This window comes from Ranitomeya variabilis, chromosome 1 (genome assembly GCF_051348905.1).
Source record: "Ranitomeya variabilis isolate aRanVar5 chromosome 1, aRanVar5.hap1, whole genome shotgun sequence".
Classification (NCBI taxonomy): Eukaryota; Metazoa; Chordata; class Amphibia; order Anura; family Dendrobatidae; genus Ranitomeya; species Ranitomeya variabilis.
In genome coordinates, this window is record NC_135232.1 from 726152418 (window position 1) to 726167440 (window position 15023).

Below are 15023 nucleotides of genomic sequence, written 5' to 3' on the forward strand. Positions count from 1 at the left end.
CTGGAGGGGTAGGCTTGGCTTCCCAGTAATTCTACCATTGTCCTGTGTCATTCAACTATGGTCGCCTCCAGCCTTCCAGACGGATTCACTTATTTTTGTAAAAGTTTTGGAGGGGGGTGAGAGGGTGTCCAACTATCCCCTCTCACCCATCGGTTTTGTGCAGAGGGGAGAGGACTAAGGAGGACACCAAGAGAACCGGTGCAGAAATCATTGGTATTTATTTGTGGCCTTTTTTTGTGGCTGTCCCCATGGTGACAATTTGAGATGGGGAAAAATGTGGGAACGGGCAGACTAATGCCTAATTGAAGCGCTTTGTATTTGGATGGTGGGATCTGATTGGTCCATGAAGTCTCCCCTAACTACAAGGATTCATTCACTTTACTCCCAAAGATCTGGCTGGCATCATCCTCGCCGCAGCGGACAGGTTTGTAGTGTAACGAGATTATCCCGCGCGGAGGCAGAAGGATTGGAGACATTCGTGTCTACAGTAAGTAGGTGCAGGGTGGGGGAGGGGGAGACGTGCGTCTCAGAGTCTGCGCCCCATGAATGGATCATTGAGGAAACACAGGGCAACTTTTAATTACTCTCCTTAATTATCCCTTTTATTGTCCTCTGATGTCATCTATATGTAACAGGGATTACAGGGAAGTTTTATGTAACTTTTCTCCATGTTCTCGAATCGTTATATTGTAGCAGTTATTGTAAATATTGACAATTCAGCAGAGAAACCGCTCAGCGGGAGAATCTGTGATTTGTGAATTTCTCAGAAAAATTAAGATTACATTTTTTGGAGAATCTTAACAATCTGCCATTGACTGTAAGGACGGGTGAACAGATTGCATGTCTCTATAGTTTTATTGATTTGGGAAAATTCTTTATCTGTGCAGTAGAAAGAAATCGTAAAATCCAAATGTCATCATCATCTTCAACTCCATCATCGCCACTACTACCTCTATCATTATTATGACCACTTCCATCATTAAAATCATTACTTTCTTCAAGGTAACCACCTGAATCATTAACACTACTACCACCATCATTAACACCCACACAATAATCAGTGCTGCCCCCACCATCATCATCACCACCCGAACCATCAAAAGTAAAAAAAAATACTTATGCAAAAATATAAAGTTCTTTTCCTGAATGTTTATTAACCCCAAGGATCAGAAGCAAAAATTTGCTTTCTAACAGATTGGTTCATACATTATGGTTGCACCTTTACCCCTTTACCTTCATTCAATATCCGCTCCAATCCTTTGGCTTACTTTGATGGACGTACGTTGTCTTTATGGCCTTAATAACTATGTAACTCCACTACTACCAGCATCATTATCATAATAAACATCATCTCCACCAACATTATCACAATCAGTACCATAAGAGACTCGATTTATCAGCACCATTATTATAGCCTACATCAACCCCACAAAACCTCCACATTGATGTCCTTACTATCACCACCTCCATCAGTATCACACCCTCCATCATCATCAACACCATCTTTGACATTACAGATGATGGCTCAATCATCATCCATATCTCCAGGACCTTCTGTATCATCATCATCCTCCAATATTTGTACGTATTCCTTATAGATTATACATTTTATGTTACTTGTTTCTTCTCCTTTTCTAGACCTCGGCTCCTTGACTTCGGGAATAAATTCTTTTACCTTATTAATGGAAATTTGTCACTTGGTAAATCATGGCATCAGACAATGAAGTCAAGACGTTGCTGAATTTTGTCAACTTGGCATCATGTGACATCAAGGCAGCTCTGGACAAGTCGGCTCCCTGTAGAAGATCTGTGGATCACAGGAAATATTTGCAGAAGCAGCTGAAAAGGTTTTCCCAGAGGTATTCCAGGTTGCCCAGATGCCACTCCTCTGGCAGAGCTGTGGACTTGAGGAAGGGACTGGTGGACAGATTGGGCTCCACCACTCATAGTAAAGGGCTGAATCACAAAGAGGTGGGTGCACTGGAGGCAGAAGATGGCATAATGGGGGATGTGTGCTATCAAGAGAACAATATGGATGCTGGGAGGCAGGATCAAGTGCCCATGCGGAAGAGACAGCTGCCGGCATCATTTTGGGAAGAGCCCAGATCTTCCACCAACCTCCTAGAAATGCCCTGCACTTCTGGACTAGACATCATATACAAAGAGAGAACTGAGACCTCCTTTCCAGCTTACGAAAATAAAAAAGTGAAAAATGTACTAAGGCAGGACAAATCTCATGCCCTTTGTAGCCAACCTCCAGGAGATAAGGAGTCTGGAAAGATGCCACCTATAACCTCCTTCACCGAACAGGTCAACACCTGCAGTTGCTGCGCACTTCAGTACCATGGACAGCAGCTCTCGTACCAGCATGGCCATGGGGTCCACCACCACCCCAACCCATTCACCACACTGGCACTATGGAGTAAAAATACAACTGTGCCCACTGTCGAAATCCAGCACTTGTGTAAAGATTCAGGGCAGAGACTATATAGACATGTAGTTCTCAAGCCCATTCCCACAAAGCCAGCTGTGCCGCCTTCTATTTTTAATGTTTTTGGATACATTTGAGTGAAAATTGGACCTTATCACTATTTATTACGGACCCTTATAACCTCTGGGAAGAGACGAGTGACAAACATAGAAGCTCCATCCTGAAGCTCCTTCACTAATGGTTTTACCCAATTCTTCCATAAATTTTCGCCTCTGATATCTTGGATAGACTGATGGAGGGGACAAGGTCTGAATTCATTGGGCTCTAGACTCTTTGTCCAGTTTGTACGATTTATGGAGATGGAACCAATAATACATTTCTTCTCAGACGGTTATGAGACGTATGACAGGTCAGGATGGTCCACCAAAAAAAAATGGCAGAACGAGTTGATACAGAATGATGTAAATGCCCCATTAGCTGCTGACAGATGGATATATCAGACTCGTTGCAGAGGGACCTCTTTGGTCTGGCTTTTGCCTCTTGGTACAATCTTCGTAACCAGGGTAGACTTTACTAGGATGTTTTTGATGGCATGCTTTACTTTATGTGTAGAGAACCCAGATGTTCCCCAAACTATGGTCAGCATGAATCAGATACTGGCTGCGCCATTGCAGCCATGGATGTTTTAGTGGCCAAGGACCATCTCAGTTCTCTAATTCCGGGCAAACCCTGAAGGCCTCTCCCTGCCGCACTTTCCCTGACTGACAGATCTAAGCCCATACACACATAGAGAAGAACATGTCAGTCTAGGAAAGCGGGGCGGGGAGAAGCTGCCGAGGAGCTTTTCAATCTATGTATCCTCTGGATGGGTGTAGTGTTTTACAGTAACATATACATGGGTGCAATAGCGCAGCCTGTTTCGGATTTGTGTGGTTGGAGCAGAAAATTCTCCTGTCAGACCTCTTGTGAGATTCTTACATCCATTCATAATCTGCTCCATCCACCATTACTGTGATCAATTTGCCAACTTTTTGATATTTTTTGTATTTAACGTTCGCACCCTTTCATCTGGTAAAACAAGTACCTGGCCGGACTGGACAATCTATAGTCATGTGAATATAAGCCACGGAAAGTGGAGGAAATAAAAACATTAGTGTAAATATTTTCTCTTTGTAAAATATTCTGCTTCCATTTGAATCAAACCTGAATGTGTTACATTGTAAATTCTGTAATAAATGTAACAATTTGTATACATTTTCAAAAACATTTGTTGCTTTTTTTGATATTGAGGGACATGATTTAAAGAACGTGGACAACTTTAGGGGCAATTTAATTACATGGATGTATTTTGGCAGCAAGATTTTCTGAAAAATTTTAGCTATTCATCTTCTGCAGCCTCTGTGCACAACAATGCATAGCAGACAGTGAATCCAACAGTGAGCAGGGCCTCAGCTCTGTAACTTATCGCTCTTCTCTGAGACCATCTTCTAGACTGATTTGTGACCTAATCCAAGGCTCAACATTTATCAGATCAAGAATTAGTACAGAGAAGAGAAATAAGGATTACAGCCCGGGGCAAGGTTGAGTCTGTCATGTACACTAATGCATAAAGGATGCAGAAGATGAAAGCTTCAAAATATAAGCTGAAACCCTATTGCAAAAGTAAAATAATAATAAATTACACTCTTTTAAGTTTAAAAAAATGTCCCTGAAGAGGTGCGTGTGCTTTCAGGATTTATTTAAATTGATTTTAGATTTTAATCAATCAGATTATTGCACAACAATGTTGATTTTAGGTTCTTTGAGACAATTCCCTTACCTTGGAAAATCCTTGAATACAATTCAGCAGAGTATCTATATTACACATTTTAAGCTCCGTCTAGGTATCCATTCTTGATCGCAGGCCCTTTTTCAGCATTTTTCCAGACCTTTCAGGGCACAATTTGTTTTTTTTACTGTCATGTTCCAGAAGCTTTATCATTTATTCAACAACGAAGAAACCGCTAACATTTTTCAAGCAAAAACACTGAGAAAACGTTCAAAAACTAGTCCAAGTCTAGTCTTCTCATTGACTAATATTGAAAGTACAGAGCTTCTTCCAAGCTGACAAAGCCTGAAGAATGGCCGGATCACGTCTTGTATGCACTTGTCGTTTTTGGGAACATGAAGCCGTTAATAAATGCTCACAAACCTGAACATAAGAACAGGAAGACGTTTTTACATAGAATTGAACAGGTTCATTGTTTTGGACGCTCCAAATCCAAGTGAATAAGACGGCGTGTGAACATACACTTAGTCTTAACCTTTACTGAAATCTGCATTGGAAGAAATGAAGCGGCTTCAATGTGTTTGAGTAACCATTACGATTTAAGAGAGTTAAGTCATTTTTAAGAGTTTTGTGGTATTTGGGCTGACCCACTGAATGGACGCTTTTCATCCACCAATATTATTGTCCTCACCTCCTTCAGACCACTTTCTACTTCTCCAAACCCCTCTAGACACCTGTTCTCTTCTCAAGTCTCCTCTATGCCTTTCTGCACTATTCTCAAAACACATGCACCCTCATCCAGATCCCTCTGTCCCTTCTCCAAACCCTCCTAGACCCCTGACCTCTTACTGACGCTTGTAGATATCTGTCCCCTCTTCCAGACCCCTATTCTCTCCTTCAGACCCTCTATCCCCTCATTTATACCCATCTAGGCTCCCTGACCACTCCTCTAGACCCCATCCAATCACCATCCTCTAGACCTCTCTATCTTCTTCACCAGATGTAGCCATTTTTTATACTCCTCTGCCTTGGCCTCAAGACTTTTTGTTCCAGGCTTTTCTAGACCCCTCCGTACACTCTTCCTCTCCTCCAGACCCATTTAGACATTGGTCTTCTCCCCAGAATTCTCCAGTCACCACCTGCTTCCTCTTCTAGATCCTTTGGCTTCCTCTTACATATACCATTACCTTCCTCCAAACCCCTCTAGATACCCATCCCCTTTTCCAGACCCCCTGTATATTCCCTCCAGACCCATTTAGAAATGTGTATCCTCTTCCATTACCCTTCCCAGACCCCACTAGACACGTGTCCCCTCATCTAGACATCTGTTCTCTCCGTCAGACCCATCTAGATATCTGTCCCATTTCAGACCACTGTCCCTTCTTGTAAGTCCCTATCCATCTTTGTTACATTTGACACTTGTCCTTTACTCCAGACCCCTCTTGACCCTTCTGTACCCTCTTACAGACACATCTGTCCACTCCTCCTTACCCCTCTAGACAGCTGTCCTTTCTTACAGACGTGTATTCACTCTTCCAGACCCTTCTGACCACTGTATACACTTGGACTTTCTTCTAGACCCCTTTGTCCCTTCCTCTGTCCTTCTTTAGACTAGCCTCCTGACTCCCCTTTCATTCTCCATACCCCTCTAGACCCTTCTTTTTCCCCTGCGGACATCCCTGCTGGAAGACTATCTCCCTAAAGAACATAAGGATTCAAACATCTCCATGACCTTGTATAAGATCACTCGGTCCTCTGCAGCGACAGATCTGTCACATCGCATTGTGACGTTCCTCTGCTGCTGCTTCTCAAAATGACCAATTTATTTCCCTTCTAATTGTCACAGGAGATGCGTCTTCACTCAGAAGTAATTGGTCGATGTCAGACTGTGCGAGGACAAAGATCATGGGAGCAGAAAATGCTCAGAACTGACCCAATTCGACCCAAACCCCCTTTGAGGGGTTGAGGTGGAGCTAAATCTCCCATTTTCCTGTTCTGTGGAGCCGTAATCCTCCTTTGATTCTGCTCCCTGGGGTCTCGCTGGGCGGATTAAGGACGTGGTAATTAACGCGGAGCAGATCGGAAACTTTATCTGACTTTGATGCACTGCTGTTTACCCTTGACATATTTTCCGATGGTTTCCCATGGATCGCCAAGGTCAAGTGACCAATCTGCACAATGCGGGAAAATCACAAACATTTATTGCAAATCATATTTATAAACAAACTGAAAAGTACAAAAAACAAAACTGGTAAAAAAGGAAACAAATTATACAAATCCTAAATCATCTCACACGTAAACAAAAAAGTGCTTGTGAAAAAAACACTAGTGAATTGCACATTTTATATTAGAAATATTTTAACTCATTCAATCCCGGCCAGTTTTAGATCATTTTGCTCATCGCAAACTAGAAAAAAAACTACACACACAAATATGCAAGTGCAAATATCAAATACAATCAAGAAACAACAGAGGAAGAGTAACACTGGCCGCACACAATGGCGCAGGCCGCAATCATAAAACCACAGTTTATCGATTCATATTTATGCGATGTAATACCTCTATCAGCCACATGGTGGCAGCAGTTTAATATGCAGTGATAGTACCTTGGATTTGGCAGCAAGACTTTATGAAATTGACCAGATAAAGGACTTGGGGGCAGAGTAAGAGATAAAAAAATCTTTCATAAAAACTCAAGTTACACAAAACTCAAGTCCAACTTATAAGAAAACTTCATGTGCACAAGTTCTAACATTTTTATTTTATAAATACCTATTTTAGTTCTGAAGATCTGTCCCATCATATACTCTGAACCTGCATCCATAACTGTTATATTCTCTCCACTATAAGGCAGTATAATAACTGCCCTCTGTTATACTGCCGTTATACCACCCTCTGATGGAGAAAATATAGCTTTATACCGCCTAGGATAGAATACTAGTACTGTTTATACTGCCCTCTGGTGGAGAGAATATAATTACTGGGAAGAATATAACTATTCAACAATATAGGAAATAGCCTTAGTGGCTTCCTTACTTGTCTACTTTTATGCTGCAGTGATGATCAGTCCTAGATGCTGTTGTGTCCAGTTATTTGCGGAGGATCCTGCAGTACTATGATGGCGAAAAGTTCTGACGACGAGACCCCACACTGTGCTTGTGGAAAGGTTCTCCTGATGGTGGTGAGACCCCACACTGGGCTTGTGGAAAAGTTTTCCTGATGGTGGTGAGACCCCACACTGGGTTTGTGGAAAAGTTCCCCTGATGGTGAGACCCCACACTGGGCTTGTGGAAAGGTTCTCCTGATGGTGGTGAGACCCCACAATGGGCTTGTGGAAAAGTTCTCCTGATGGAGAGACCCCACACTGGGCTTGTGGAAAGGTTCTCCTGATGGTGGTGAGACCCCACACTGAGCTTGTGGAAAAGTTCTCCTGATGGTGAGACCCCACACTGGGCTTGTGGAAAAGTTCCCCTGATGGTGAGACCCCACACTGGGCTTGTGGAAAGGTTCTCCTGATGGTGGTGAGACCCCACACTGAGCTTGTGGAAAAGTTCTCCTGATGGTGAGACCCCACACTGGGTTTGTGTAAAAGTTCCCCTGACGGTGAGACCCCACACTGGGCTTGTGGAAAGGTTCTCCTGATGGTGGTGAGACCCCACACTTGGCTTGCGGAAAAGTTCCCCTGATGGGGAGACCCCACACTGGGCTTGTGGAAAGGTTCTCCTGATGGTGGTGAGACCCCACACTTGGCTTGCGGAAAAGTTCCCCTGATGGGGAGACCCCACACTGGGCTTGTGGAAAGGTTCTCCTGATGGTGGTGAGACCCCACACTGAGCTTGTGGAAAAGTTCTCCTGATGGTGAGACCCCACACTGGGCTTGTGGAAAAGTTCCCCTGATGGTGAGACCCCACACTGGGCTTGTGGAAAAGTTCCCCTGATGGTGAGACCCCACACTGGGCTTGTGGAAAGGTTCCAAGTGCCTTGAATGATGTTGCCAATAATGAGCTGTGTTGGTATAGTGTCGGCCGGTCACTGTTCTACCAGCACATGTTCACACACTGCCGACTTGCAGGCATGTGACATCACTTTGCAGTACGGACTCTGAACACATGTGCTGGTAGAACAGTGACCGGCCAGCACTATACCAACAGAGCTCATTATTGGCAACATCATTCAAGGCACTTGGAACCTTTCCACGCGCCGTGTTTGGGATCTTACCATCAGGAGAACCTTTCCACAAGCCAAGTGTGGGGTCTCACCATCAGGAGAACTTTTCGCCATCATAGCACTGCAGGATCCCCCGCAGATAACTGGACGCAACAGAATCTAGGACGGATCATCACCGCAGTATAAAGCAGACAGGTAAGGAAGCCACTCAGGATATGCTTTCCTATATTGTGGAACAGTCTTTGATAATTCTAGTGAGCGCATCTCAGATCTAGTTTTATTTTTATTTTCATTTTTTCATTGGACATTGTCCCATGTGCACAAGGGCAAAGGGTGCTTCTGAGTATGCAGCTATAAAAGAAGCGGGTATATATTAGCGCTAGTGCTCTTTTTTTTTTTTTTTTTAAGACGTTAACTCTTGTTATAATGCCATCTGGTGAAGAGAATATAACTATTGTTATACCGCCCTCTGGTGGGTGAGAATATAACTACTGTTATACCTCCCACTGGTGGGTGAGAATATAACTATTGTTATACCGCCCTCTGGTGGGTGAGAATATAACTATTGTTATATCGCCCTCTGGTGGGTGAGAATATAAGTATTGTTGTACTGCCCTCTGGTGGGTGAGAATATAACTATTGTTATATCGCCCTCTGGTGGGTGAGAATATAACTATTGTTATACTGCCCTCTGGTGGGTGAGAATATAACTACTGTTATACCTCCCACTGGTGGGTGAGACTATAAATATTGTTGTACTGCCCTCTGGTGGGTGAGAATATAACTATTGTTATATCGCCCTCTGGTGGGTGAGAATATAACTATTGTTATATCGCCCTCTGGTGGGTGAGAATATAACTATTGTTATACCGCCCTCTGCTGGGTGAAAATATAACTACTGTTATACCTCCCACTGGTGGGTAAGAATATAAATATTGTTAAACTGCCCTCTGGTGGGTAAGAATGTAACTACTGTTATACTGCCCTCTGGTGGGTAAGAATATAACTATTGTTATACTGCCCTCTAGTGGAGAGAATATAATTACTGGGAAGAATATAATTATTACTATAGTGCCCTCTGGAGGGGAAAACGTAACTATTGTTGTACTGCCCTCTGGTGGGTGAGACTATAACTATTGCTATACTGCCCTCTGATGGAGAGAATATAATTACTGGGCAGAATATAATTATTACTATAGTGCCCTCTGGAGGGGAAAATGTAACTACTGTTATATTCTCACCCACCAGAGGGCAGTATAACTATTGTTGTACTGCCCTCTCGTGGGTGAGAATATAACTACTGTTATACCGCCAGCAGGTGGGTGAGAATATAACTATTGTTATACTGCCCTCTGGTGGAGAGAATAGAACTACTGTTATACCTCCCACTGGTGGGTGAGAATATAAGTACTGTTATACTGTCTTCTGGTGGGTGACAATATAACTATTGTTGTACTGCCCTCTGGTGGGTGAGAATATAAATATTGTTATACTGCCCTCTCGTGTGTGAAAATATAACTATTGTTATACCCCCCACTGGTGGGTGAGAATGTAACTACTGTTATACTGCCCTCTGGTGGGTAAGAATATAACTATTGTTATACTGCCCTCTCGTGGGTGACAATATAACGGCAGAATAACAATACTCTGGTGGAGAGAATATAATTACTGGGAAGAATATATTTATTATTATAGTGCCCTCTGGAGGGGAGAATGTAACTATTGTTATACTGCCCTCTAGTGGGGAGAATAAAGCTATAGTATTGCCCTTTACTGGATGGAATATAACTGTTATACTGCCCCCAAGTGGCGATTAACACAACAATTGTTATACTGTCCCTATCCTCATCTGTATGCGGCTGTACATAATTGGGGTGTACAAACAAACCATTGGGCTCCAGTGAGTCTTCTGACAAATTCTTACTTTTTATTACCTTCCTTATTTTGTAACCTATCTTGATTTGCATACACAGCTCCAAATCCTCCACTTCCCTGTACACCAGGGGAGAAGAACTTCAGGCCTGCGGGCTGTTTATAGCCCTCGCTGACCTTTTATCCGGCCCCAGGGCAGATTCCCAGGAACCACAGTACTTGGGCAGGCTACTGTATTTTGATGGCCGCCGACCCATTCATTTCTTCTTTCTCAGTGAGCAGAAGTGCACAGTGTTCACCACTGATCGCTGAGGCGCGTGCAATGAATGATTACATCCTGACACCAGTGCCAGCTTCAGGAGTTAGCACACGACTTGTACGGCCCCCGAAGGACAGTATAAATATGCAAATGGCCCTTGGCAAAAAAAAAAAAAAAAGATTCCCCATCTGGCAGTACAGTCATTGAATAAAAAGATACTGTATTCTTAAAGTCACCACTAGGGGGAGCTCACAGTACTGAATTCAATGTTAGCTCCCTCTAGTGGTGGCTGAAGGATAAGGCATATATCCAGAAAAAAGAATCAGTTCAGTGCCCTTTTCCCACAGGTATGAGCCACCGTGTTGTCCCTTTGGCCGTGCCATCCTCCCCCTACGGCATATTTAGATATTACTGCTGGTGTCCTGACTCTAGTCAGTTGCAGATTAAATAAATTGTGGAGTCAAAGGGTAAAGCTGCAGCTTTGTGACTCCGGCCCCTGCAAGACATGTGCGCTCCAGCCCACCGCTCCCTACATGGGATAATTTGACAATTTTCCTTTTTTTAATTGTAATATGTTCATTTTTAGAACAGTTGGGAACTTTTGATCCCTCCATCCCCATTAGAGGATTGGTGGGAAGATCAGTCTCATCTGGGACACAGGGTGACTGGTTTTCTGCGTATTTTATGGCCACCACTAGAGGGCAGTAAAAACGCATAATAAATTATTAACCTAAGTCATTAACCCTCTACTCCCCAACTTCCATATGTTAATCATACATTTTCCATGCAGTGATACAATCAGTATATAGGATGCTGAATACAATAAATGTTATTGTAACCTGCACCTGACACCATACTAATGATAGATCTGCATTTAAAGGGCCAGATTGCTGCTAATCTCACGCATCTGTGTGCCACAAAGTCATGATCATCCGTAGAACGGGGAAGTTCCTCTAGATCCTTTCACTCATCCCACTGAAAAACCAACAGCAAATGCATTTCTGGACTGAAATGGCTGATACCGGTGAGCAACAGATTCAACTGTACAGAAAGTGTGCAGAAAATTGGTTTTCTGTCCCTTTAAGAATGCAAAAGTACCTAGAAAAACCAAGATGTGAAATTTCATTCCATGCAAAACGACTAAATACAATGTGAGCATAACAGATACAGCAGTGCTTTCTTGGTAAAGTGAACGCGCAGAACCTCACGTTGCAGTAGTTTTGTGGGTGGGGTCCACCGGTTGCCCACCAGGGACAGAGTCCACATTAAGAGACACTTACGTGATCACACCTGTCATGTGCTCAGTGACTTTAGGCTTCCATTGTCTTTTTGTAACTTGCTTGTTGCATCTCGTTCCATCCTCCGAGGAGCGCTGTGATCGGAGCACGGCGCCCTATGGAGGCGCTCGGCGCACAGACAGGAATGCTGCAGACTCCATCTTTTGGCTCCTCATGTCCTCACTGTTTTGGCGCAGACCCTTGTCCCGCAGCTAACAATCAGAGGCGCCATGACTCAAGTACCGGATGAGTCTAGGGGGAAGAGGCAACATGTCCAACATTTTCAGGCGGTTTTTCTCCACAACACTTCGCACCTTTATGCGGCACAGGTGGGTCAGAGGTCTCGGGGGCTCTACAGGACGGAACAAAGAGACAAGCTTACAAAATTGTTCAAAAGTGTTCTGAAAACAAAAAAGAAGTCCCTAAATCCTCCATCAAAGGTCACCGGTTTCCATCATCGCCAGCACCCTGCCCATCAGGGACAATGCACATCACTACTGAATATTCACGTATGTACAGATGAACACTGAACAGGCATGGAAGAGGCCGATCTCTAACAGAGGACTACTACTCCCACTGGAGTCTGCTGATGTACGATTGATATAAGGTACCTGCTTTTCTCTTAATACAATCCCAACCAGAGTAGCTGTCAAGGTGCTCCTGTAATCGGGAACAGAGACGCACGTTCCCCACATAATCCAGGAGCACGTCGATAATAGGACCGGCCCAGCGACTTATTTCCGGGGTAGAAACCATCTCACAAAACTGGGGGAATAAAAAAAATTATTGACAATATGACACTCAGAAACTAGAGGCAGTATTATAGCAGTTTTATTCTTGTACATAGAGAGCAGTATTATAGCAGTTATATTTTTGTACATAGGGGCAGTATTATAGTAGTTATATTCTTGTACATAGGAGCAGTATTATAGCAGTTTTATTCTTGTACATAGAGAGCAGTATTATAGCAGTTATATTCTTGTACATAGGAGCAGTATTATAGCAGTTTTATTCTTGTACATAGAGAGCAGTATTATAGCAGTTATATTTTTGTACATAGGGGCAGTATTATAGTAGTTATATTCTTCTCCATAGGGGCAGTATTGTATTATAGTAGTTATATTCTTGTCCATAGGGGCAGTATTATAGTAGCTATATTCTTGTACATAGAGAGCAGTATTATAGTAATTATATTATTTTACATAGGAGCAGTATTATAGTAGTTATATTCTTGTACATAGAAGGGAGCAGTATTATATTAGTTATATTCTTGTACATAGGAGCAGTATTATAGCAGTTTTATTCTTGTACATACAGAGCAGTATTATAGCAGTTATATTTTTGTACATAGGGGCAGTATTATAGCAGTTACATTCTTGTAGATAGGGGCAGTATTATAGCAGTTACATTCTTGTACATTGGAGTAGTAATATAGCAGTTATATTCTTGTACATAGAGAGCAGTATTATAGTAATTATATTCTTTTACATAGAAGCAGTATTATAGTAGTTATATTCTTGTACATAGGAGGGAGCAGTATTATAGTAGTTATATTCTTGTACATAGGGCAGTATTATAGTAGTTATATTCTTGTACATAGCAGCAGTATTATAGTAGTTATATTGTTGTACACAGTGAGCAGTATTATAGCAGCTATATTCTTGTATTCTGTACACAGGGGTAGTATTATAGTAGCTATATTCTTGTACACAGGGGCAATATTGTAGTAGTTATATTATTGTACATAGGAGGCAGTATTATAGTAGTTATACTGTTGTATATAGGAGGCAGTATTATAGTAGTTATATTCTTGTACATAGGTGGCAGTATTATAGTAATTATATTCTTGTATACAGTCATGGCCAAAAGTATTCACACCCCTGCAATTCTGTCAGATAATACTCAGTTTCTTCCTGAAAATGATTGGAAACACAAATTCTTTGGTATTATCATCTTCATTTAATTTGTCTTAAATGAAAAAACACAAAAAGAATTGTCCTAAAGCCAAATTGGATATAATTCCACACCAAACATTAAAAAGGGGGTGGACAAAATTATTGGCACTGTTCGAAAAATCATGTGATGCTTCTCTAATTTGTGTAATTAACAGCACCTGTAACTTACCTGTGGCACCTAACAGGTGTTGGCAATAACTAAATCACACTTGCAGCCAGTTGACATGGATTAAAGTTGACTCAGCCTCTGTCCTGTGTCTTTGTGTGTACCACATTGAGCATGGAGAAAAGAAAGAAGACCAAAGAACTGTCTGAGGACTTGAGAAACCAAATTGTGAGGAAGCATGAGCAATCTCAAGGCTACAAGTCCATCTCCAAAGACCTGAATGCTCCTGTGTCTACCGCGTGCAGTGTCATCAAGAAGTTTAAAGCCCATGGTACTGTGGCTAACCTCCCTAGATGTGGACGGAAAAGAAAAATTGACAAGAGATTTCAACGCAAGGTTGTACGGATGTTGGATAAAGAACCTCGACTAACATCCAAACAAGTTCAAGCTGCCCTGCAGTCCGAGGGTACAACAGTGTCAACCCGTACTATCCGTCGGCGTCTGAATGAAAAGGACTGTGTGGTAGGAGACCCAGGAAGACTCCACTTCTTACACCGAGAAAATAAAAAAGCCAGGCTGGAGTTTGCCAAAACTTACCTGAAAAAGCCTAAAACGTTTTGGAAGAATGTTCTCTGGTCAGATGAGACAAACGTAGAGCTTTTTGGGCAAAGGCATCAACATAGAGTTTACAGGAGAAAAAAAAGAGGCATTCAATGAAAAGAACACGGTCCCTACAGTCAAACATGGCGGAGGTTCCCTGATGTTTTGGGGTTGCTTTGCTGCCTCTGGCACTGGACTGCTTGACCGTGTGCATGGCATTATGAAGTCTGAAGACTACCAACAACTTTTGCAGCATAATGTAGGGCCCAGTGTGAGAAAGATGGGTCTCCCTCAGAGGTCATAAGTCTTCCAGCAGGACAATGACCCAAAACACACTTCAAAAAGCACTAGAAAATGGTTTGAGAGACAGCACTGGAGACTTCTAAGGTGGCCAGCAATGAGTCCAGACCTGAATCCCATAGAACACCTGTGGAGAGATCTAAAAATGGCAGTTTGGAGAAGACACCCTTCAAATATCAGGGACCTGGAGCAGTTTGCCAAAGAAGAATGGTCTAAAATTCCAGCAGAGCATTGTAAGAAACTCATTGATGGTTACCGGAAGCGGTTGGTTTCAGTTATTTTGGCTAA

At 42.6% G+C, this 15023-nt stretch overlaps 2 protein-coding genes across 6 annotated transcripts in view; one reads left to right on the forward strand and one right to left on the reverse strand.

The window, feature by feature from the left end:
* Window positions 1-359: 359 nt before the first annotated feature.
* FAM181A (family with sequence similarity 181 member A) lies at window positions 360-2694 on the forward strand. The gene is made up of 2 exons (XM_077249303.1): window positions 360-487; window positions 1639-2694. Exon 2 carries the CDS (start codon window positions 1708-1710, stop codon window positions 2566-2568), a length of 861 nt encoding a protein of 286 aa, XP_077105418.1. The 5' UTR covers window positions 360-487; window positions 1639-1707; the 3' UTR covers window positions 2569-2694.
* Window positions 2695-6383: 3689 nt separating this feature from the next.
* Window positions 6384-15023, reverse strand: part of ASB2 (ankyrin repeat and SOCS box containing 2) — a 99029-nt gene continuing 90389 nt past the window's right edge. For all 5 annotated transcript variants that reach the window (XM_077268282.1, XM_077268291.1, XM_077268275.1 and 2 more), the window contains 2 exons: window positions 12386-12539; window positions 6384-12126 (listed from right to left, as the gene is read on the reverse strand). In XM_077268282.1, coding sequence (XP_077124397.1) covers window positions 11987-12126; window positions 12386-12539 — 294 coding nt within the window. In that variant the 3' untranslated portion in view covers window positions 6384-11986. The remainder of the gene's footprint in view (window positions 12127-12385; window positions 12540-15023) is intronic.

Coding starts and splice junctions, on each gene's coding strand:
- FAM181A (XM_077249303.1), top strand. CDS start 1,708: ATGGCATCAGACAATGAAGTCAAGACGTTGCTGAATTTTGTCAACTTG.